General features: G+C 43.2%; 1 protein-coding gene across 1 annotated transcript in view; it reads right to left on the bottom strand.

Moving 5' to 3' along the window:
- mgat5 (alpha-1,6-mannosylglycoprotein 6-beta-N-acetylglucosaminyltransferase) overlaps window positions 1-18,905 on the bottom strand; it is a gene marked incomplete at both ends in the record, with an annotated part of 195,562 nt that extends 176,657 nt beyond the window's left edge. The window contains one exon of the mRNA XM_080720798.1: window positions 18,665-18,905. Within this exon, the coding sequence (XP_080576924.1) occupies window positions 18,665-18,905 (241 nt within the window). The remainder of the gene's footprint in view (window positions 1-18,664) is intronic.
- Between the last annotated feature and the right edge of the window lie 4,012 nt (window positions 18,906-22,917).

Consider the following 22,917-nt stretch of genomic DNA (forward strand, 5'->3'; position numbering starts at 1 on the left):
TCTCCATTCCGACACTAACCCTATCCCTTACCCTAACCCTAACCTTAACCTCTATGGAAGTGTTGCCACTCCGACAATAAGAAGTCACTGTCGGAGTGGCGACATGTCGGAATGGAGAGCGCCCCCCAAGGGGGTTTAACCCATTTAGACTGGGAACACATTATTACGCATTATTTTGTGCCATTGAAAAATAGCAGATACTGTATACAAGCTCACAGCAAGCTCACTGCTATTTTTGAAAAATCGTGAAAATTCTTTGAATATTTCAAATCCTTCAGATTTTTTATTTATTTTATTTTATTTTTTGAAAAAACTATGTTTCTATGTCAGTGGTGCTCAAACTTTTTCATGTGAAGGTCAGGACCCCCAAATTGCTATGTAAGCTATTTGGCCACAGACCCCCCATCTCAAAATATTTAGCTCCAGGGACCCCCACAGAAGCAAAATTTGAGTTGCAAATGTTCGCTTAATAAATACATAATATTCAAAGATTTGCACACATTTTCACCACGTTTCAAAAATAGCAGATCGACAAGCTCGCAGCGCGGCACTCGGTGCCGCGCTGTGAGCTTGTATATCTGCTATTTTTCAATAGCTAAAGCATAAAATAATTAAGGCCCCTCCACCTTGGGCCCTAGTAACTCAGTCCCACTTTCCCCCCCTTGTGACGCCCCTGCTGACTAGACAGCTAGAGAGCTCTTACCCAAAGATGAATGAAGGGATTTGATCACAACAGTGTAGAATTCTGGCATCAATTACGTGACAAAGGGATCTTACAAAACTGCATCGCCCTCCAGATAATTGTAGAGTGTGTCTCCAGTGTAAGGTATATAGACCTATTGCCATGGGAGATATTGACGCCAGGGTGTGGCGCAAGGAAGGGAGTGACTCCATTACAAATTAATGTTTACTGCAGGGGTCTTCAACGTTTTCAGGCCAAGGACTCCTTAGTTGAGAGAGAGATGAAGCAGGGACCCCCACAACCTTTTCATAGATTCCATAGTGTATTTTGGATTCACGTCAATTTGTGTTTTCAGATATTTAACCACTTGAGCCGTCATTACCTAATAAACTTTACCTTTTACTCTGTACTTAGTCTGCTCTTTTTCCCCTCTTCACCAAACTTCTTTGCCCGGAAATAGCCGATCTACAAGCTCACAACGCCTCGCAGCGCGAGTCGTTGTGAGCTTGTAGATCTGCTATTGTTGGCAACAGTTCTCCGAATATGGACACTAGGGTTCAAGTTGTTAATATAAAAAGGATTGGAAGATTTGGAGGACCCCCTGTAGTAACTCTGAGGGGGTCCCGGACCCCCTGTTGAAGATCCCTGGTGTACTGTATATATAATCTAGAATAGATATTTTTATCAATACTTCCTCGTGGGACAAATGTGTGGGCTAGACTCTAGCTAGAGCACAGCCCAAGAATGCACTGGGGAGAACACATCCTGTTTAACAGTCATTACAATGCTAATCATAATAATAAACATACACTGTCGTGTATATTATATTATCTTCGTTGTCAAGGGGAAAACTTGTAAATACTTTTCCTTGGTTAAATATTTACAGAACCCACAGACAGAGTCAACCACTTTAAACCTCACTACCCTATTTTGGGCATGATATTGTCGGCGAAGATTTGCGCAAATGTTCAAATATAGCAACACCAAAAAAAAAGCTACTTTGTTTTTCTACTTTTGCGTGACACTGTCAGTGTCATACAATGAGTAAAAAATAGAGCATTCGTATATGAGGAATATTCAACTAATAAAAAAAAGGAGATGCGAGTTTCCTCCCTAACACATTAAACGCCCACGTGGTTTTGACGTTTTAATTTGCTGGTGCCCATGGCAACACGTCATTTTACCTACCGGCGAGAGTACTGGTGAGAAAAGTAATCTGAGTAAATGTAATCCGAGTATGTCCTGTTTATTTCGCGAAAATCTTTTCTTTCAGTCAGGACCGTTTTTTATCAATTCTAAGCCACAGTGTTTGTGTTACGGCAGGTAGAAGAGGCTGCCATTTTGAGAAAAAAAATGAAAAAAGGAAGAGAATCCGGAGAAAACAGCATTTTTGTGCAGCCGCTAAACAGGAAGTCAACGAGACAGACAGCACGTCCGGGTGACGTAATTGCACGCTGCATGTTGGGAAATGGAGTTTGTTTCATCACCGCGGTAGCCAAGTGCAGTAGAGTTTACTGTACAACGCGTCGAACGCGTCGTGGGCGCACGTAAACATGAAAGAGTTTGGCGCGTTGACACCACGTGGGCGTCCGATGTGCTAATAGCGGAGAATATGAATTTGGTCTGGGAAGGGGCGGGCACTGCTTCTTTCTCAGAAAATGGAGACAAAAACAACAAGGACGCTCATTTTGACTCCTCAACCGCAGTAAATCACTGGATTTCACGCTGCCGTGCTGCTCAGGGGCTTTATTTGAACGTAAAACCCGGAGACGCGCGGTACCGTTACAAATGACCTTGCCGCTTAATTTGGCTCATGGCATTTCGGTGGGCATCCACTGTCTACAGTGAGTGTCTGTCTGCAGAGGACACTGGCCGCCGACGGAGGGGGTAGGGGTGTGTGTGTGTGTGTGTGTGTGTGTGTGTGTGTGTGGGGGGGGGGGGGGGGGGTGGGGGGGGGGGGGGGGGGGGGGGGCGCGGAAGAGCAGGCATTTTAAAAGGGCACCATCTCTGTATTGTATCCAAGGAGTTGTTGTTTTTCTGCCTCAGTCCTTGTGATGTCTGTCTCATCCTGTTGGGTGAATTGCGATGATATTTCACAGGAAGGGGACCGAAGTTGCTCTAAAATCCCATTACGACCAGTACGTAACACTAGTAAGACGCCTCAGGGCGACATGCGACCTCGCCCTTTAATTCTTGGCCATCTGGCCAGTGATGTATATCGGACCAGTTGCACCAGAGCCCTGCATGATAGTCAACAATGTGATGTCAGAACATGCCCAAATATGGGCATTACCAAATATGGGCATTCCCAAATATGCGCTTAATATTGATGACATCGGGACAGGGATTCTCCATATATGGGCATAAAACGGACAAGGACGTAATTAATTTGCAAGTGTGACTCGTGATGACATCAGCGATCTCCATATATGGGCATAAAAGGGACATCAAGCCAGAGCATGATGTCAGAGCGGCAAACCCATGCTGTTAACACATCGGACGCCCACGTGGTTTTGTTGTCTTAATTTGCTGGTGCCCATGGCAACGCGTCATTTTACCTACCGGCGAGAGTACTGGCGAGAAAAGTAATCCGAGTAAATGTAATCCGAGTATGTCCTGTTTATTTCGCGAAAATCTTTTCTTTCAGTCAGGACCGTTTTTTATCATTTCTAAGCCACAGTGTTTGTGTTACGGCATGTAGAAGAGGCTGCCGTTTTGAGAAAAAAATGAAAAAAGGAAGAGAATCCGGAGAAAACAGCATTTTTGTGCAGCCGCTAAACAGGAAGCATCTAGTTTAGTCTAGTTTTTGTCAAGTAACTTGAAAAATAACCATCAAAACCAACGCGAAAAAAAATCGTGATAAAAATCGTGTATCGTGATACAGCAGGGGAAAATATCGTGATATTGTATTTTTCCATATCGCCCACCCCTATTTCCTAGTAAACAATAACCTCAAACAACCGCGATGTTGTGGCTGATGGGATGAGAATCTTTTGTGACGACTATTAAAAACGTCGGTTTCAGGCTAAAATCAATAACATAACGCTCACCTGATAACCAGAGAGCCGCTCGCCGTGCTTTCGCAGAGAATCAAACCCCCAACTATCGGCCCTTTCATCGGGTGCCACGTCGCATGCGGGCGCCACATTTTCCCAGGACGTGCCGCATTTGACACGCCACCCTTCATCACGTCAGAGTGTGCTTGGCAAGGAGGGCACAACAGGCCCTGGCAAGGCACAGCCAGAACCTTGTCATGTGCGGAAAGGGACTAAATGTCACAGCATTTGCCTGCTTTTAGACGGGATACACAATCGATGTGGGTAGGTTGGGGGGGGGTATACAGATACCCAGAAGCGGGTGGAGCATAAACGACTAGAAAAGCCGGAGGGCTGATGCCTCGCCAGGTTATTGGGCTGAAAGTAGTTAATTACTTGAGCCTAGCATCCCTAATCTGGGGGGAACATCCGCAGAAAGTAGCCGGTCTACACTGGGCCACTGGCGTAGTGGTCCAGGAACCTAGGCTGGTAATCTGGCCTGACGGCTATATGCGTATACGCCATTTTGTTCTACTTCCGGGTGTCTTTCGACTTCCTTCACAGGTGTTACCGATGATACTAATGAAGGGTCTGTTCCATTCTGCTCAAACAGCGTCAGGGTGCTGATAGTGTGCATGTTGGCTCACTGGAAACACTCTGCTACACCAGTGGGTCTCAATGTGTCATTGAGTGGGTTCCAAATGTCCCCATACAGGTGTGTAACTCTGTTGATTCCATTTGTACAGAGTTATGGGGGTCCTTGAAATGAAAGAACCACTGTACAATAAATCAAACAGAGCCTTCATTAGTATCATCAGTAACACCTGTGAAGGAAGTCGAAAGACACCCGGAAGTAGAACAAAATGGCGTATATGCATAGAGCCTCTCCCGACCTACTGTATACCTATCAATAAAGGCATAAATAGCCCCCAAAAATATCTTGTAGAAAAATAAGGAAAAAAGAAGAGCAGGTCTGAAATCTCACAACGCATCACTGCAACGCGAGTTGTGAGCATGTAGATCTGTTATTTTAGGCTACAAGATTTGGTCTAGAAGGGAGGGAAAAGAGTGTACCAAGTACAGTGCTAAATAACTGTGACACAGGAGGGAAAATCTTTTATTTGCCATTTATTTATTTTTTAAATAACTTTTAAAAATGCCCCCAAAATCTTTACGTTTCACAGTAAGGTTTGGGATTTGGCTCAGCATCTGACTTATTTGTATGCAACAGACACCCCCCCCCCCTCCCCCACCTCCACCCCCTAGCTCCCAGCACCATAATACCTTATTGTAAGAGGCAATCAGAAACTCTTTTCCCTCCAACAAAAAGAAAGATTGCTTTAGAGAAATTGCATTGGTCAATGGTGATTTCAATATTTCAGCTTCAATTGAGCATGCCGCTCCACCTTCCAAGAGACTTCCACCATCACAGTCAGATCGTGTAGGTGCATGTATTACCATTTATAAAGGGGGACCAATTATATGCAAGGGAATACAAGGGCGGGCAAGAGAAAATGATGTGTTGCTAAAATGGCAACCCATTTAGGCTCTCTGTTGTCACTGAAAGAAAGTCCAATTATCTTTATGATAACACACAGGGCCATCTTGTGATGGAATACGTTGAAAGCCATAATGCATCCTTTCGTCGGTTTATATTAAAATGAAGACAATGCCAGTGAGCAATGCATACAGCTCCAACATCCACTTCAGGAACATCAACACTTCCCAAATTAAACATGAAAGCAGCAAGGTTTTTTGTTTGTTTTTGTGTTTTTTGCATCTGAAACTGGCATTAAGCCTCTGCAGCCAAATGGCACTGGGATCATGTTGGTTGAAATGAACGTGTTGACATGCATTCAAAAGTTATAGGGGGGGAAAAAAGAAGAAAAGAAAAACGTAGTGTCAGGTCTAGACTAGTCTCTCAAGGACAGACTCTCTGCTACGCGAAGGAAGAGGAACTTTTCTTTTGACGATGGTAAGCCAGATTGGGTGTAGACCAGGGGTGGGCAATTATTTTTTCCATGGGGCCACATGAACAACAGAAAATAGTGTGGAGGGCCGGGCCAAAAGGTAGTACTCCCCCCAAACTAAACACGCAGCTTTACCTTCGACTTCAGTAAATAAATACTTCCAATTCTTGTTGAAAACCCGGCATTCGGCATCGACTTTTCTTTTTTTAGCCACTTTAGCCATTTTTGATGGGTAAGGTAAGGCAGGTCGTCTTGACTAGTTGTGACCAGTATGGCCACCTGCTTGTTATTGAGACAACGATCCAATGATCACGCACACGTGCTGATGTACGCATTGCGTCCATAATATGTATGTGAATAAAAAACTTCAAAATAAAAGAAATGCAGCTTTAGTCCATGCATGAGGTAAAAAGCCTGTATATCTGATATTTTTCACTGGTTAAAGCATTCAATAATTCTAGGCCTAAATGGGTTAAAAAAACAAGTACTATACAGTAAATAACACTACGGGTCATAGTATCCAAAAAAACCATGAATTTGTGTCATTATAGCCACTAACATGCAGTATGTAAGCCTGGGGATATGTTTGCACGAAGGAATTTTTGATTAGCCACGCATCGTCTGTCAGCGGAGCCACAAAACCTTCAGTGGGTTGTCACAGCGAGCTTGAGTCGAGCACTCAGGCATCAGGAGTGGCAGGGAGAGCATGCCCAGTTAGTATTAGCAGAGCACAGGGGCATCGGCGAGGTGAATAAAGTCGATAGCTGCAGGGATTTGATCCCTCTTCATTAATGCTTTCATAACGGGGTCAATTTCAACGAAGTGGACGGAAACAGTCGACTTATGACTTGCAACTTAATCATGTTTAAAATGCTTTCTAATGGGGGTATTTCCTAGCCTCGCAGGCCATCCCGAGCTAGTTTATTAGAACTTTGGTTTCTAATTTCCAATCAAATGGCTGCATTTGGAGTTACCCGCCTCACAGCGCTCCTGATTGGTCGAGCGGCTGCTGCAGCTCTCACATTTTGTATGGCGGTCCCCATGTCCGACGCAAGTTCACAAATCGCAAATAAAAGCTGCATTAAGCGAAGTTTTATCTGAAATCAACGTCATCTCATGACTTAAAAACGAACAACAGTTTGCACCTTTGGAATTTCTGTCTGGAAAAGACGTATTTGCTGTTCTGCCGACGATGTTTTGATGCGCTGGTGGCTACTGACTGGACCTGTCAGTCAAATTAAGTAACTACGTCATTGCGTAATGCGTTGTCTATGGAGAACTCCCAGACTCTCCCCTGGGAGAGTCTGGCTGTTGCGAGCACAGATATAAAAAGCTAGATACCTCCTCCACCGCTGCAGTTCATTAGCGCGACTGGTCAAACACCCCTGGCGGAAGTGCATAACTGTGGAACTGCGGAAGGCACTCTGCCCCCTCCAATGGGAAAGAGGGAGTCCTGCCAGGACTGCATCTGATTGGACTACCGAGCTTCCCATTCTGTGACGCACAAGGAAGCGTCCTTCAGAATTCCCAAGAGCCCCGCCTCAGAATTCTGGAGGCTTGCATAGAGTTATTGGGAGGCTTGCCAGGAGTCTTGGACCAGCACCCCCCAGCCGGAAGAGGCGTCTACCTTTCTATGTCTGTGGTTGCGAGGCTAGGTATTTCCTGGTTAGTCGGAGGCCTAAGGGAGATGACATGGTAATCTCGCGCTAATTAGTCTATAAGCGCGAAATTTTGCACAGATGTAGCCCAGGGTATGCTCTAATGATTTAGCTAGGGCGCCCGAGTCGGCGACCTTCGGGGTCGCCACAGCGGCCAAATCAAGTTGGGCTCCCATCGACTTTCTATACAGCAGGAAAATACCCAGAAAAACAATTTTCTTCTGGGTATTTAAGTTGGATTTGAGGGGTCTAACTAGGGGTTTGTAATGACGCTGAATCCATTGCAAGCATTTGTTTTGCACAAAAAACATTCCTTGGGCTACAAATGGCCCAAGAAAACGATGGTTTAGTGATGAAAAGTGATGAGTCATCACTTTTCAGAGTTTTTTGGGTGTTTTCTGGAGCTGTGGCGACCCCGAAAGCCGCCGACTCGGGCACCCTAGCTAAATCATTAGAGCACGAGAAAAAAAACCCTAAGGCCTCCGACTAACATGAATGCTCACCCATACATGCATCGTTTTCTGATGCCATTTCTAGCCCAAGGAATGTTTTTTGTGCAAAACAAATGCTTGCAATGGATTCAGCATGATGACAAACCCCTAGTTAGACCCCTCAGATCCTACTTAAATACCCAGAAAAAAAAAAGTTTTTCTGGGTATTTTCCTCCTGTATAGAAAGTCAATGGGAGCCCAATTTGATTTGGCCGCTGTGGCGACCCCAAAGGTCGCCGACTCGGGCGCCCTAGCTAAATCATTAGAGCATGTCCTGAGCTACATCTGTGCAAAATTTCGCGCTTTTAGACTGATTAGCGCGAGATATCCTTAAGTCCCCCAACTAGGTTTCCAACGTTAATAAAAAAGGAGAAATGTGCTTCTGTTAGATTGAATGATAATGTGTCTGGTTTGACACAACCTTTGACACAATCCTATATCACAAATTCTAAATAACATTTCTCCTGCTGAGCTAGAGCTCAGCGGCAAACATGTCAGCACACGTGCAGGAGTCCCAGGTTCAAATACGGGGTAGAAAAGTAAAGTTACACATAGTGAATATTTAAATGTAATCATGAACCAGAAACAAACAGAAAACAGAGGCTCTCCCCTTAAACTGTGAAGTTAGAAAACAAAAACATATCACTGACAAAATGGTAAAACCAGCGGTTATGTCATGTGGCGTGCAAATGTTTTGTTGGCAGTCTAGAAAAAAGGAAAATAAGTAAATGTAACATCATGAACGATGAGCAGAGGGAATCACCAACCCCACCACTTCCCCCGTTAGCGAACAAACCCTCTCACTGAGATCTTAATTCAGTCATGGTGAGGTCGACAGATGTGTGTGTGTGTGTGTGTGTGTGTGTGGGTCTCTAATCCATATTTCTATGCTGCTGAGTGCTCTCTCCGTGTTGAATGTCATTTTATCTGTTCTTTTCCTGTCAGAAGATCACTAGCGACATCATGCCATTTTAAACGCTTCACGTCCGGCAGCGGAAACGACAGATGTCCAGGGGGATGAGGGGAAAACCGTTAATAGAACGGGGGAAAAAATAAAAGCATTTCGAGATTAAGAGCAAGAGAGCATCACAGTTCAAACAGTGGAAAGGTGTCGAGACGAACGTCAGCCTTTTGGTCAAACATCATTTCATCCGCCAGCTTGTTCCTCTGGGTTCACATTTATTTATTTTTAATTATGAAATATGAAATGACTAGATTTCCTTATCCTGAGCAACTTCCTCCACTCCCTCAGGGAGTATACCGAGGCGTTCCCAAGCCAGTTTGGAGATATAATCACTCCATCTGGTCTTTGGTCTGCCACGGGGTCTCCTCCCAGTCCCAGTGGGACGCGCATCGAGCGCCTTCCTAGGAAGGCGCTCGGGGGGCATCCGTACTAGATGCCCGAACCACCTAAGCTGACTCCTTTCCAAGTGTAGGAGCAGCGGTTCTACACCAGACCAAAGACCAGATGGAGGGATTATATCTCCAAACTGGCTTGGGAACGCCTCGGTATACTCCCTGAGAGTGGAGGAAGTTGCACAGGATAAGGAAATCTGGAGGTCTCAGTTGGAACTGTTACCCCCGCGACACGATTCCGGATAAACGGTTGAAGATGGATGGATGGATGAAATGACTAAAGGAATAAAATACACACACAAGGAAGGTGCGTAACGCGGTGTAGTTAGTTTAGCGGTTTTAAGACCCAGCCTGCTGAAAAAGGCTACCACCACCTCTGTCAGCCTCAGGTGACCAAAATGAGTAATGGCCTGCCCAAGGACAATCTCCTGCCTGCCTCCACATTTGTTATAGTGACAATGCAATTGCCAAAACACAAATCCTACTGCATTTCGCTTTAGCCCTACATGTCACGTAGTGTTTAACAAAAAATAAACAAACAAATCATCATCTTGTAATCTAATCTAGAGGGAACGATCATAGAACAAATTGTGGATGTGTGACTGTGTTTATTAAGCCCATAGGCAATAAGTAGAGGAGTGATTTCAAGTAGACATAAACTTGTGGAATTCATCATTTCCCTTCTCAAGCGTGCTCTGTGCAGTAAAGGTGGTTGCACACTGCTGCGTTTTTCGGGCCGAATATCGGAGTGATTTTCGGAGCGCGTGAATAAGAAAATCAACCTCACATTATGTCAGTCACGTTTGCACACTGCCGCCCGTTTCGCGCACCACTCGGTCCCTTGCTCTCTCTATCTCTCTCTCTCTCCTTGCCCTGAAAAAGGCTGGGAGATATTGATAACGTTGTTGAATACCTGGATGTCAATATTACTCACGATATTAGTAAAAACAATTGCATTACAATGTTTTTTTCTGCTTTAGGTTTTTTTCACTGACGAAAACTAAATAAAAACAAAATAAAAACTAAGCTGTGATGACTAAAACTAAGACTAAATATATTGACAATTTCGTCAACAAAATAAAAACTAGACTAAAACGTTAGGGAGGGACTAGTGCTGAAGAGTGCTGAGAGAGTTTGGTTGCTCTCAGGTGTTGTGTGCTGAAAATAGCCGATCTACAAGCTCACAACGCGTCGTGTAAAATCAATCATTACGACGCCATCAAGGCATGCCAAAATACATTTCAGTCGACTAAATCAACCGTAGATTTAGTCGCCATAAAATCGTATGATATTTAGTCGACTAAAATTAGACTAAAACTCAAACTTTTCAGATGACTAAATTATGACTAAAACTAAATTACATTTTATTCAAAAGACTATGACTAAAACTAAATCAAAATTTGCTGTCAAAACAACAATGGTGTGTGTGTGTGTGTGTGTGTGTGTGTGTGTGTGTGTGTGTGTGTGTGTGTGTGTGTGCGCGTGCGTGCGTGCGTGCGTGCGTGCGTGCGTGCGTGCGTGCGTGCGTGTGTGCGCGCGTGTGTGTGTGTGTGTGTGTGTGTCTGCCCTCACAGATTGACTTTCAGGAAGGTCAGAGAAGGAAAGATGACCCGTCACTCCCCTGTCATGCACTTCTTCCTTACAATGAAAGAGGGAAGATTCTGCGTTTCTGTGACAGATTTTGTGACATTGCCTCAGGAGCAGCTCCAGGTACTGACATGTTCTCCAGTGACTGAGAGCGAGCTCGTGCGTGTACGTGCGCGCGTGCATGCGCGCGTGCATGCGTGCTTGCGCGTGTCTGAGTGTGTAAAAGTGAAAATGCCAGATCTAAAAGTTCACAACATGTAAACAAGCTTACATATTGCTATTTTCACTGTTTTTGGAAGCCACCACCATTGTACAGCGAAGTATAATACAGCGAGAAGTTGTCACACTAATACATATCGCTTTAAATTACCAGTAAGACTCCCTAATCGGGAGATAAGCGACCGTTGGTCGCTTATCTCCACAAATAGGCCAAAAGTTTGTTTTACCAATTATCAAGACATACGGGCAGTTGACAGTTTGCCATGGTTACTCATTGAAGTTTGTGTACGTTAGCAACCACCTTAGCAACCATGGTTTTACCCTAGCAACCAACTGTTTACCATAGCAACCATTTTTTTACCTTAGCAACCAACTGTTTACCCTAGCAACCAACTGTTTACCATAGCAACCATGGTTTTTTACCCTAGCAACCAACTGTTTACCCTACTAACCAACTGTTTACCATAGCAACCATGTTTTTTACCTTAGCAAATATCTCCATATACGGAGATATGGAGATACGATGACATCACAGAGTCCACAGCTGATGATGTGGCGTGATGTCATACAATACACAAACAAGCCCTATATAAAGGGGCAATTCTCACCAGGGAAGAGAGCATTCCTCGACTCAGACCTTATCGCCAGGATCAACTAAGCTTATAGCTTATCATCACATCCAACCATCTTAACACATATGGTGCCAACCCCGAGTTTCCCGAGTTTGTATTGGTACTACCGCTGTGCCAACCCCGAGTTTCCCGAGTTTGGGCCGTTTTTGAAAAAAACATTTTTATTTTTTTTTCAAATTTTTTTTTTCAAATTTTTTCTCCAGAAATGTATTAGGCATGATCGCGATCGCGAAATTGCATGTTTAACCCCCATACCAACTCATTCTTTCAAACATGGCAGCCATGTTTGTTTACATCTGAAGAAAACATAATGGCTGATAAATCATGAATGCCTGAACGGATTTCCAAGCGGATTTTTTGTTTGAAAGCTGTGAACAGCATCTACACACGTGGTGCATCATCTAGGCATGGGCGTGCCCTTTTTACACAATTGCACAATTACATGGAAGTCTATGGTAACCATGGCAACGCGAGACATTGAAGAGAAAAAATCATTGCAACATAAGTGTTAAGATACTCAGCTAGTGGGGAATGCTCTCTTCCCTGGTGAGAATTGCCCCTTTATATAGGGCTTGTTTGTGTATTGTATGACATCACGCCACATCATCAGCTGTGGACTCTGTGATGTCATCGTATCTCCATATATGGCCATCTCCGTATATGGAGATATAAGTCGTCCATGCCCAAGTATGGGCTGGTGAGGTCAGACTTTGTGTGATGCGTAGGTTATCTCCATATATGGAGATTCAACATTCCAGGTGTAACTATGGCTGCCGATGTCATACTGATGTCAGCAGTGTGATGTCATACTGATGCGGAGATATGAGCAGGGCAAAGGTGTGACGTGTGACGTGTGACCGACGGACGGACGGACGGACGGCCGGTGGAGGTTTTGATAGTAAACTGCGACCTCACGGTCGCAATAAAAGATTATGAAGAGTATATTAGAACTTGCTTCTCAAACACCATAATATATATTTTTTCGGCTTTGTAACATTTCTTTTGCCACAACTTTCTCCATTACAATTTCATTTTATTTTATATCAATTCATTAGCATTTATAAATTTGGTATGGAGGCGAAAAACTTGGAAATAAATTTGTCGTCGTCCCAAGAATTCATTAGCATTTATAAAAAAATAAATTAAAAAATTGTAAAAGCTCTATATGAATTGAGTGAGAGTGACAATAGTGGCAGCTGTCTGGCTCTGGGTCATTCTCTGCTACTTCTGGTGTGTTTGCCAGAATCAGCTCAAATTAATGGAGGGTAGCAAAGAAAGAGGAAGTCATAAAGTCATTAGGGCCATATCGAGGACTGACCATTAATGCTGGGGAGTAGAGGCAGGAAATGTCCCAGGACTCTGTCTCCCCTTGTGATATCTGATCCATGTCACAAAAATGGATCTCAATGTGATTTCAGAGGGCAGAATGCAGATAACGGACTGTGTGTGCAGCTTATGAAAAAAAAAAAAAGAAGAAGAAAATAGTGCCATCGAGATGCGATCTTTGTTATGAGAGAAAGAAAGAAGGCAGACTGGAGTCTGGACAGCCTCCAGTTCCAAGGAAACAGAGCTTGCTAATGCCGTGGTAAAAGTTGGAAGTGGTTTTGTTTTAGCATAAAGGGCCATTCACACTGAGCACTTTAACTATAAAAATATAGTTTTAAAAACTTTAAAGGGATATTCCACTTTCAAAAAACCTTTGGTAATTTTATCGTCTAATCAGGCTTTTATGAACACCCTGAACAGTTTTTAATTTGCTTCATTTGATATTTAGATATTTGATGTAAATGTTACCAGACCCTCCAGGCCCAGGGCCTCTCCCCACACACACCCATTGTAACTTCAAACTCCATTTAAACCATGCTAGATTCATCAAAAACACCCATAATTTTTCTGGTGACTCATAATAATACCCTCCTAATACGTGAGCAGGCTGTTTTTTCATATATTTTTTATAATTATTTTTTGTATTACATTTTTTCTATTTTCCCAAAGAATTATTAAAAATAAATGAAAAAAGTTATTGAAAAAACACGGCCTGCTCACGTATTAGGAGGGTAGTTTGAGTCACCAGAAAAATAAGCCAGGACCACCCACGTCTCTACAAGCAGCTCAGGGTAAGTAAAATAGCAAAACAATATATTGTATTGGATTGAAAAAAATAAGAGTTAAGTAACTTGAAAAATAACCATATGATAAGATTGTGTATCGTCATACAGCTTGGAGAAAAAATATTGTGATATTGTATTTTTCCATATCGCCCATCCCTAAGGTCAACCGTCACTGCCGATAGAAATACAACAGTAAAGCCTATAATGGTGGTGGTGGTGGTGATGGGGGGGGGGGGGGGGGGGGGGTTCTGCCAAAGGTCTGTCGAGACAGCTGCCTGAAAACTTTGCATATGCTTTGCATGTACCTTGAGACACGCGTGAGCAGTTTAATGCTCCCTGTGCACTCTCTGGGATTTGGGTGATTAGCAGCCCAATACACCCGAACACCTGCGGTTTAATGAGGAAGAGATGTAGTGTCTCCGATTGCCTACTCCCCTTACCACACACACCAACACACACCATCACTCACACACACACACACACACACACACACACACACACACAAACAGTATAAGCGCCTGGCTCAGGGACATGCTGGGCCCCTGATTCAGCCCGGGAAAAAGAGTTGGAGAGGCCCTCATTGCGCACTATAGAGAGAGATCTCTCTCTATAGCGCTGCTGCTACTCAACGATTTGTGACAAAGTGACAAGCCAGTGGGCCAATTACATGAGTTATATTTCGTTGTTGTCGGGTGGAAACCTTGTATGTCCAAAACCGTTTGTTTTGTATTTATCATTTTAAAAATGATTTAAACTAGTGAAAACAGCCGATCTACAAGCACACAACGCCTCGCACCGCGAGGCGTTGTGTGCTTGTAGACCAGCTGTTTTCACTACTTTTGTGTGACGGCCTTGTATGATGAAGCAGGGCTTCGCTTTGCAAAAAAATGTGAAACTTGGAGATACGAGGTTTCTGCCCCGACAGTGCCGATTTACTTTGTTGGCCGCCCAGCCCCCAAAATGGAACAAAAATGGGCGACATTTTATTTATTTATTTTCCCTAATGGCCGGCCTGGACCGGCCGGGAATGAACCGGCCGTTCGGGAGTTGTCCCGCTTTTCCCAATGGCCAGCACGTCCCTGCACACAAACAGTATAAGCGCCTGGCGGCCGCTGACAATCCACACGCCTCCTCTGTTTTCCCCAGAAGTGAGGATCACCGAGTGTAACGAGCAGCACTTATAAGTGATCGTTTTGGGCTTTGTTGCTAGAAGAATGTGGCCTACATATATCCAAAATGGAGATACTCCTAGAGGTATAAGTGTTTGTGGGAAAATTAAAACCCATTTAGGGCCTAGAATTATTGAATGCTTTAACCAGTGAAAAATAGCAGATATACAAGCTCACAGCGTGAGCTTGTAGATCTGCTATTTTTGAAAAAGTCGTGAAAATGTGTGCAAATCTTTGACTATATGTATTTTCAAAGCGAACGTTTGTAACTCAAATTTTGCTTCTGGGTGGTCCCTGGAACTAAATATTTTGAGATGTGGGTCCGTGGCCAAATATATATCATTTTGGGGGTCCTTCACATGAAAAGGTTTGAGAACCACTGACATAGTAGTCTCTCAAGAACAGGCTAATTGAGCTCCATTTAAGTGAAAAGCACCTTTTCTTTGACGATGGCTGGCCAGATTGCTGACATAGAAACATAGGTTTTTCAAAAAACCTTAGAAGGACCCAAAAGACACTTATAGAATCGGGGCAAAATTCTAATTTTCACGATTTTTCAAAAATAGCAGATCTACAAGCTCACAGCGCGGCACTCGGTGCCGCGCTGTGAGCTTGTATATCTGCTATTTTTTCAATAGTTAAAGCATAAAATAATGATACACAATAATGTGTACCCCTTCTAAATGGGTTATTACCAGTGCTAGGCCGAGCAGGTTGTTTTAAATCGAGCGAGTTGAGTCTAGCGAGTTGAGTCCCTGTGGTTTCTCCCTGCTCTCATAGCTCACAGTCGGCAGTCGTTTCTTTGTTGGGGAGAGAATTCTTGCATTCTGCAAGGTTTAGAACAAAAAAAGGGAGGCAATTGTCCCATAATGTTTAATGGCAAGATCGAGTGCTGATGACAAGCCAGTGCATTTCCGTGCTAAAATGTTTGCTGATGGCCCCATAAAAGCTAAAGCTAAGGACAGGCACTTTAAGCCATTCTATAGAGGGTATGCGCGATTGCGCATGCATAAAGTGAAAGATAAATCGAGTGGCAAAGTGAGTTTAACGTTATCAGATAGGACTTTTCTGTTTGGATGTATGGGCTGTCAAGGCCAGAAAGTAGTGTTTTTGCCACTCGGTAAGCGTTCCCGCATAACCTCTGGTTATGATGATATCACGCGGATTCCCTCTATTCCAAATAACCAGTGGTGTGTTCTAGACTTTTCTTAAGGGCATACTATAATCTATGATCCGCGAGCTTGTAGATCGGCTATTTCCACTATCAAAGTTAGTTTTTAAGTAGTAAGTTGTCAAATATGTCAGTAATTTCTTTGTATATTTAGGTTATGTGTCATATCTACCATGTACAACTTCAAAGCCTAAAAGCCTAACAGAAATGTAATTATCAACGACAAAAACACAATTAAATCGTTAATCGCCAATTATTTGAGTGACAATTAATCGTCATGTAAAATGTCATATCGTGACAGCCCTAACGCCAGTGCATAATGCCTATCAGATCCGCTACTTTGAAAGGTTCACGAGGGCATACTCTTTAAAAAAAAAAAAGAATCTTCACAGCATACTCCGTATACCCGCATGACAGGTAGAACACAGCACTGCAAATAACATCTCCTCGCACGCACACCCACACCCACAACCACACACACGACAATATTGGCCTTACCAGTTTAGCATTGAGCTTAATATTTCTGTTTGAGAAATTATAGTGTATGTACTGTATGTCCTGAAGTAAAATACACTGTATTTGACAGGTGAGTGCTGATAATGTCCATTACCAGGACAGTAGGGGTGTAACGATACATTTTAATAGCGATTCGATACATATCACGATACATGGTTGACGATACGATACATAAACGATATTGGTTCATTCATGGCGATACGATACGATTCGATTCATTGATTTAAAATCGATATAGTAACCATTTAGCAAAGAAATGTAATCTGTGTGAAAGGTGTGGATAGTGCAGGTTTTTAAGGGAAACATGTATTATTATGGATATAAATAAGTAAACACAGTGATTATCTGCCAAATACATGGATATTGTATATTGACAAACCTGCACCTTGACATGAACACCGAGATTACACACATTTATCGATAGACCAGTATAGCTATATGGAAAGGAAAAGTAATTAAACCCCTCCTTTTCATTTTTTCTTCCTAAAAATACTAAATACAATGCACAAGTAGGTAGTATCGATACAATCGATTCTTTGCACTGCCGATTCGATACGATACAACATAAAACGATACGATTCGATTTTAGCTGTTTTCATTTCGATATACTTCGTTTTTTTAAGTTAAAAACGATATTTCGATGCAGTTACTATATCGTTACACCCCTACAGGACAGTATTACTGTCACGGCTCAGCAGCCTTGGACAGTCCTTGAAGAGAAACACAGCAAAGAATATCGGCTTGCCACTGCCATTTTTTCCCAGACTGACGCGCTTTCCAGAGACTAGATCCCCTGTGATCGCATTAGAGTACAATCAATTCCAATCTCAAGTTTCTAATGAAGCTTCCCATTGACCCATACGGGTCTATTAATGGCATGAATAACTTATCGATGGCCTGATATGGACGTGCGTGCCATTAGGTTATTATTATGGTCCGGTCCGGCTGTACAAGCAACATAAAAAGGCTAGACATTTCCCAGGCTACTCCCAGAGAGAGAATAAATATATTTGCAACGGTTCATGGCATAATTCACATAATGTCATTGTTAATACTTATTGGCACTTTCTCCTTTTAAGGAGTTTGATGATGTGTGTTTCAAACTGCTAATAAAGTATTCAATCAATCAATCAATCAATCAATCAATATTTTAGCTGCACCATTTGTTGTGTTGAGTTGTGTTGTTTCCACAAACTCTAAAACTGCCTAAACAGGGCTGTGTGTGTATGCGTGTCTGTATGTATGTATGTATGTATGTATGTGTGTCTGTATGTAGCCTGCAAAATGTATGTAGCCTGCAATACCTCTTCTGACCCCACACGTTAAGGTAGGGGCGCTATTGTTCAGGCCAGGCACACTCACACTCGCGCACACACACACACACACACACACACACGTGCAGCCTCCACCGTTCAGTTCACACAGTTGTGATTTCTTTTATACTATTACATGCTCGTTTGGGGCATGGCCGCCGTTTGGAACGCATGCCCGTTCAGAGTGGGCCAATTGCAGAACTGCTTATCCAATCAACTTCACACTCGACACCGCACTTCAAACATACAGAGATTCCTGGAATTTCTATTGCTAAATGACATAAAACATTCTAAAATGATCTAATAAAAAAATAATGAAATAAATCAAATAACGTCCTAAAACAGGGTTCCCCAATAGGTGGCCCAGGGGCTACTGTCTGGCCCACACCAACCCCAGTAATAATGGTGGTATAAGAGCAGCAACAACATAGTATATCGTCGTTGTCGGGTGGAAATCTCGTATCTCCAAATTTGTACGTTCTTTCGCAAATCATACAAGGCCGTCGCACAAAAGTAGTAAAAAAACAGCAGATCTACAAGCACACAACGCCTCGCACCACGAGGCGTTGTGTGCTTGACAACAACGAAAACTGTCGCTGGAGTAGTGGGAACGCCACCATCGCCCCCTGCAACAATGTTGTGGCCCTCGGCTTGGTACCCTAGACATAATTCGGCCCTTGGGGAAAACTAATTGGGGAACCCTGTCCTAAAACATAAAAAAAAAACGAAAACCCATACTGGCCAAGGCACTCACCATACGCCGTCATGGTGCCCACGTAGGGTCCGTCCATGACGCTCTGGTTCTCCTCGGCCAGGGCTTTGATGTAGCGCTTGCTGAGGTCCAGGATCTGGTGGCGCAGCACGGAGCTGCTCTCGTGGCTGGCCCGCTGCTGGATGGTGAAGTGCAGCAGCATCATGCCCCAGATGAAGCCGAAGCTGACCAGGAAGAAGCCCAGCTTCTGGGACGACAGCTTCCACAGGAAGGGGGTCGCCATGGTGGCCGATGCAGCGCGCAGAGCGACAGACAGAGAGAGAGAAAGGAGAGAGCGGGGGGAGGGAGGGAGATGGGTGACTCTGGAGGTCAGCTGGTTTCAGGAAGGGAGGTGAGGCATGGTGGTTTTTGTCACTCTGTCGCAGCAACGGAGGAGTTTTGCGTCGGCGGCTGTAGCGGCGGTGGAATCGGCGTTGTTGTTGGGCGCCTCTGCCTCACGGGCGCTGTTTCCGTCTCTGGCCCCTCATTATTGTCTCTGAGGGCACATCACAGTGGGCCGGGTCCGCGGGTACGCCACTGCATTCTGCTGGACGCGAGAGAGAGAGAGAGAGAGAGACAGAGAGAGACAGAGAGAGAAATGGAGATAAGAGCCATGTCGGTTGTTCAGCCACGGCTGGCAGACGCTGATAGTGAGTCCTCTGTGGTAATTTTGCGATTCGTTTGCCCGATAAATGAACGATCCGACCTCGAAGCACCTGGTTTCAAATTAACACACTTCTTTCAAGCAAAATGGAGCTGGGAGGATTTGAGTTGAATGGGACAAAGGCCTATGCAATGCTTTAACCCATTTAGGCCTAAAATTATTGAATGCTTTAACCATTGAAAAATAGCAGATATACAGTACAAGCTCACAGCACGCTGCGAGCTTGTAGATCTGCTATTTTTGAAAAAGTTGTGAAAATGCGTGCAAATCTTTGACTATATGTATTTTCAAAGCAAACCTTTGTAACTCAAATTTTGCTTCTGGGTGGTCCCTGGAACTAGATATTTTGAGATGGGGGTCCGTGGCCAAATAAATATCATTTTGGGGGTCCTTCACATGAAAAGGTTTGAGAACTACTGACATAGTAGTCTCTCAAGAACAGACTAACTGAGCTCCAGTTAAGTGAAAAGGACCTTTTCTTTGACGATGGCTGGCCAGATTGCTGACATAGAAACATAGGTTTTTCAAAAAGTCTTAGAAGGATTCAAAAGACACTTATAGAATCGGGTCAAAATTCTAATTTTCACAGTTTTTCAAAAATAGAAGATCTACAAGCTCACAGCCGCACTGTGAGCTTGTATATCTGCTATTTTTCAATAGTTAAAGCATAAAATAATGATACACAATAATGTGTACCCGACTACCCGTTCTAAAGAGTACAATTGAGCAAGAAATTGTACGGTATATACTGTATCTACTGTAAACATATGCAGCAAGCACGCTAGCTTTAGGTAAGACATGAAAGGCACTGAGACAGGAGGAGCTCAAAATATATGCACTGCTGCAAAACACACACAGCAAGGTATTCATCTTTATTCTCCAGTACCGCTGGGTGCTGCTCTGAGGTGCAACTGAGGACACAGGAGGAGCTAGGAACTAGCCAAGCGTGGATGCGGGGAAAACACGGTGTATTTCTCACAAGCTGAATTAAATTTCTTGCCTCTTAAACTGAGAACATCACCACCTCGCACGGCATAGAGGTAGAAGGTTGACTGTGTGCGTGCGTGCGTGCGTGCACACACGTGTGGAGAATGGAAGGTAGTGGTTGCATGGAGTTTTAGATGGGGCTCGGTGGACAGTAATTCAAGCATCGTTCATATAGCTGGTCAATAAGCATACTGATGCTTATAATAATCCATCAGTAGAGTTGTATATGGATAAACAGCAAAACAAATCAAATACTGTACTTGGATACCAATTTATTTACCTTAAATAGGCAATTACGGTATAATGTACCTCTTAGCTCGTGAATTTGTTTAATTTCTTACAATGTAATGCAGCATTGTTTACCCGTTTTATTCTTCTGTGGTACTACTGCTAATTGTAATTCATATGTGCTGTTAACTCCAACTTATTTGTTTTATTAATTGGCTGTGTGAGTGTGACACAGCTGAAATGCCAATATACTAGTGCTTAATTATGTTGTGTCCAAACTGTGAATTTAATCCCAGATCTAATAAAAGTACGGCTGATTGAACTCCCTTTAGGCATAAATAACACCTATTTTTTTTTGCAGGCAAATGGAGATCCAACAAGACAAGGATATTCGTCTTTGGGCCTTTGTAAAGAATTCGGCTTACCTCCAGTGTAAATGCCGTCTTTGGAGTGCAAAAGGTGGCAAAACAACTGCAAATACTTTGCTTGATAATGGTAGGCTAAGCAAGCAAAGGCTAATGGCACACTACAGTAAATGCAATGTTTACATAGGCATAAGACTTCTAAACTCTGAATGTAATGCCCTTAACGGAATTACCTTGACTGAAAAAAGAAAAGAAAGAAAAGCCATAAATGGTGCTCCTTCCCACTTTGAATTGAACAGTGTTGTTTTTGACAGGAAATTTTGATTTAGTTTTAGTCATAGTCTTTTGAATAAAATGTAATTTAGTTTTAGTCATAATTTAGTCACCTGAAAGCTTTAGTCGACTAAATATCATACGATTTTAGGCGACTAAATCTACAGTTGATTTAGTTGACTAAAATGTATTTTGCCGGGCCTTGATGGCATCGTAATGACCGATTTTACACTTGGTTGTGTGCTGAAAATAGCAGATCTACAAGCTCACAACGCGTCGCGTTGTGAGCTTGTAGATCGGCTATTTTCAGCACGCAACACCGGAGAGCAACCAAACATAAAATGACTCTCTTCACCACCAGTCCCTCCCAAACTTTTTAGTCTAGTTTTTATTTTGTTGACAAAATTGTCAATATATTTAGTCTTAGTTTTTATTTAGTTTTCGTCAGTAAAAAAAACACAGTCGACAAACATTTTTCGTCATAGTTTTAGTCGACGAAATCAACACTGGAATTGAAGCTTTGAATTTTTAGGCAAATAGAAGATTGTGCTGTATGAATACAATTGGCCTTGACTGACTCTTTCCTAGACTCCATAACCTAACCATGGTTGTCTGTCTGGGGGCCTTGTGTATACTTGACTCAGACAGAGGTCACAGTCATATGAGGTCCAGGGTCATGCACAGACAGCAGGCCGTAAATTAGCCGAGAGCGAATGTGTAGCACACCAGCTGATAAGATTATCAGTTTGCAGGCATTTGTAATGGGTTAAAGGACAACACGTTAGAGCAAAGTTTATACCCATTAGTCTTTCTACACAATAGGCCATAAACTGCATCCTCACAAATCCAACTTCCACTCCAGTAGGCTGTACTTGGTCTTTTGTATGCGCACACGCAAGCAAGCACGCACGCACGCAAGCACACGCAAGCACGCACACACACGCACACACGCACACACAGCTGTGAAATTAATAATCAACCCTGGACTAATCATTGACTGTAGTAGTCTACCACTCAATGTTTTATACCGTATTTTAACATTTCAACGGGCCTTTGATATATCCATGTGTAACCTATGTTCAGGAGGCATGCAGACAGGTCGTCAGGCTCTTGTCTATCTTAAGTTTAACAAGCCAAAACACATTCCACAATCACAAAGTAACAGAAAACAGTGACACGTTCCGTGTGACATGATTCTTTTTATCCGTCCAGTGTGTGTTCTTGACCTTGCCCTTACGGCTATAGAGGTACCGAGTTCTGATATTACATGTGTTACTGGAACCCTTTCCGATAAAACATATATTAATAATAACAATTATTAACCAGTAAGACTCCCTAATCAGGAGATAAGCGACCATCAGGGGGGAATATGGGAAATGGGACAGATCTGTGTTGATGAATGATGACATGACTGTAGAGATACTGTGTACTGCTTTGCATGATTTTAGGGCAAAATCTGTAGGAGCAGTGTCGAAAAATGTGTTTTGCAAGAATCGGCCTCATGGTGGCGCTAGAAGAGGGCCATGTGAGAAATGAGGGGTGGAGGTTGTGGTTTGGCAGCCAAGGAGTGTGTGTGTAAAGTTTGGAATGGATTGCGGCAACGGTGGCGGAGATATGAGTAGGGGAAAAGTTTCACATGTGACAGACAGACAGACTGACTGACTGACTGACAGACAGACTGACAGCCGGTGGAGGTTTCGATAGTAACTGCAACCTGTGGGAACATTACATAGACTCAT

Source organism: Nannobrachium achirus, assembly GCF_963921795.1.
Source record: "Nannobrachium achirus genome assembly, chromosome: 24".
NCBI classification, from domain to species: domain Eukaryota; kingdom Metazoa; phylum Chordata; class Actinopteri; order Myctophiformes; family Myctophidae; genus Nannobrachium; species Nannobrachium achirus.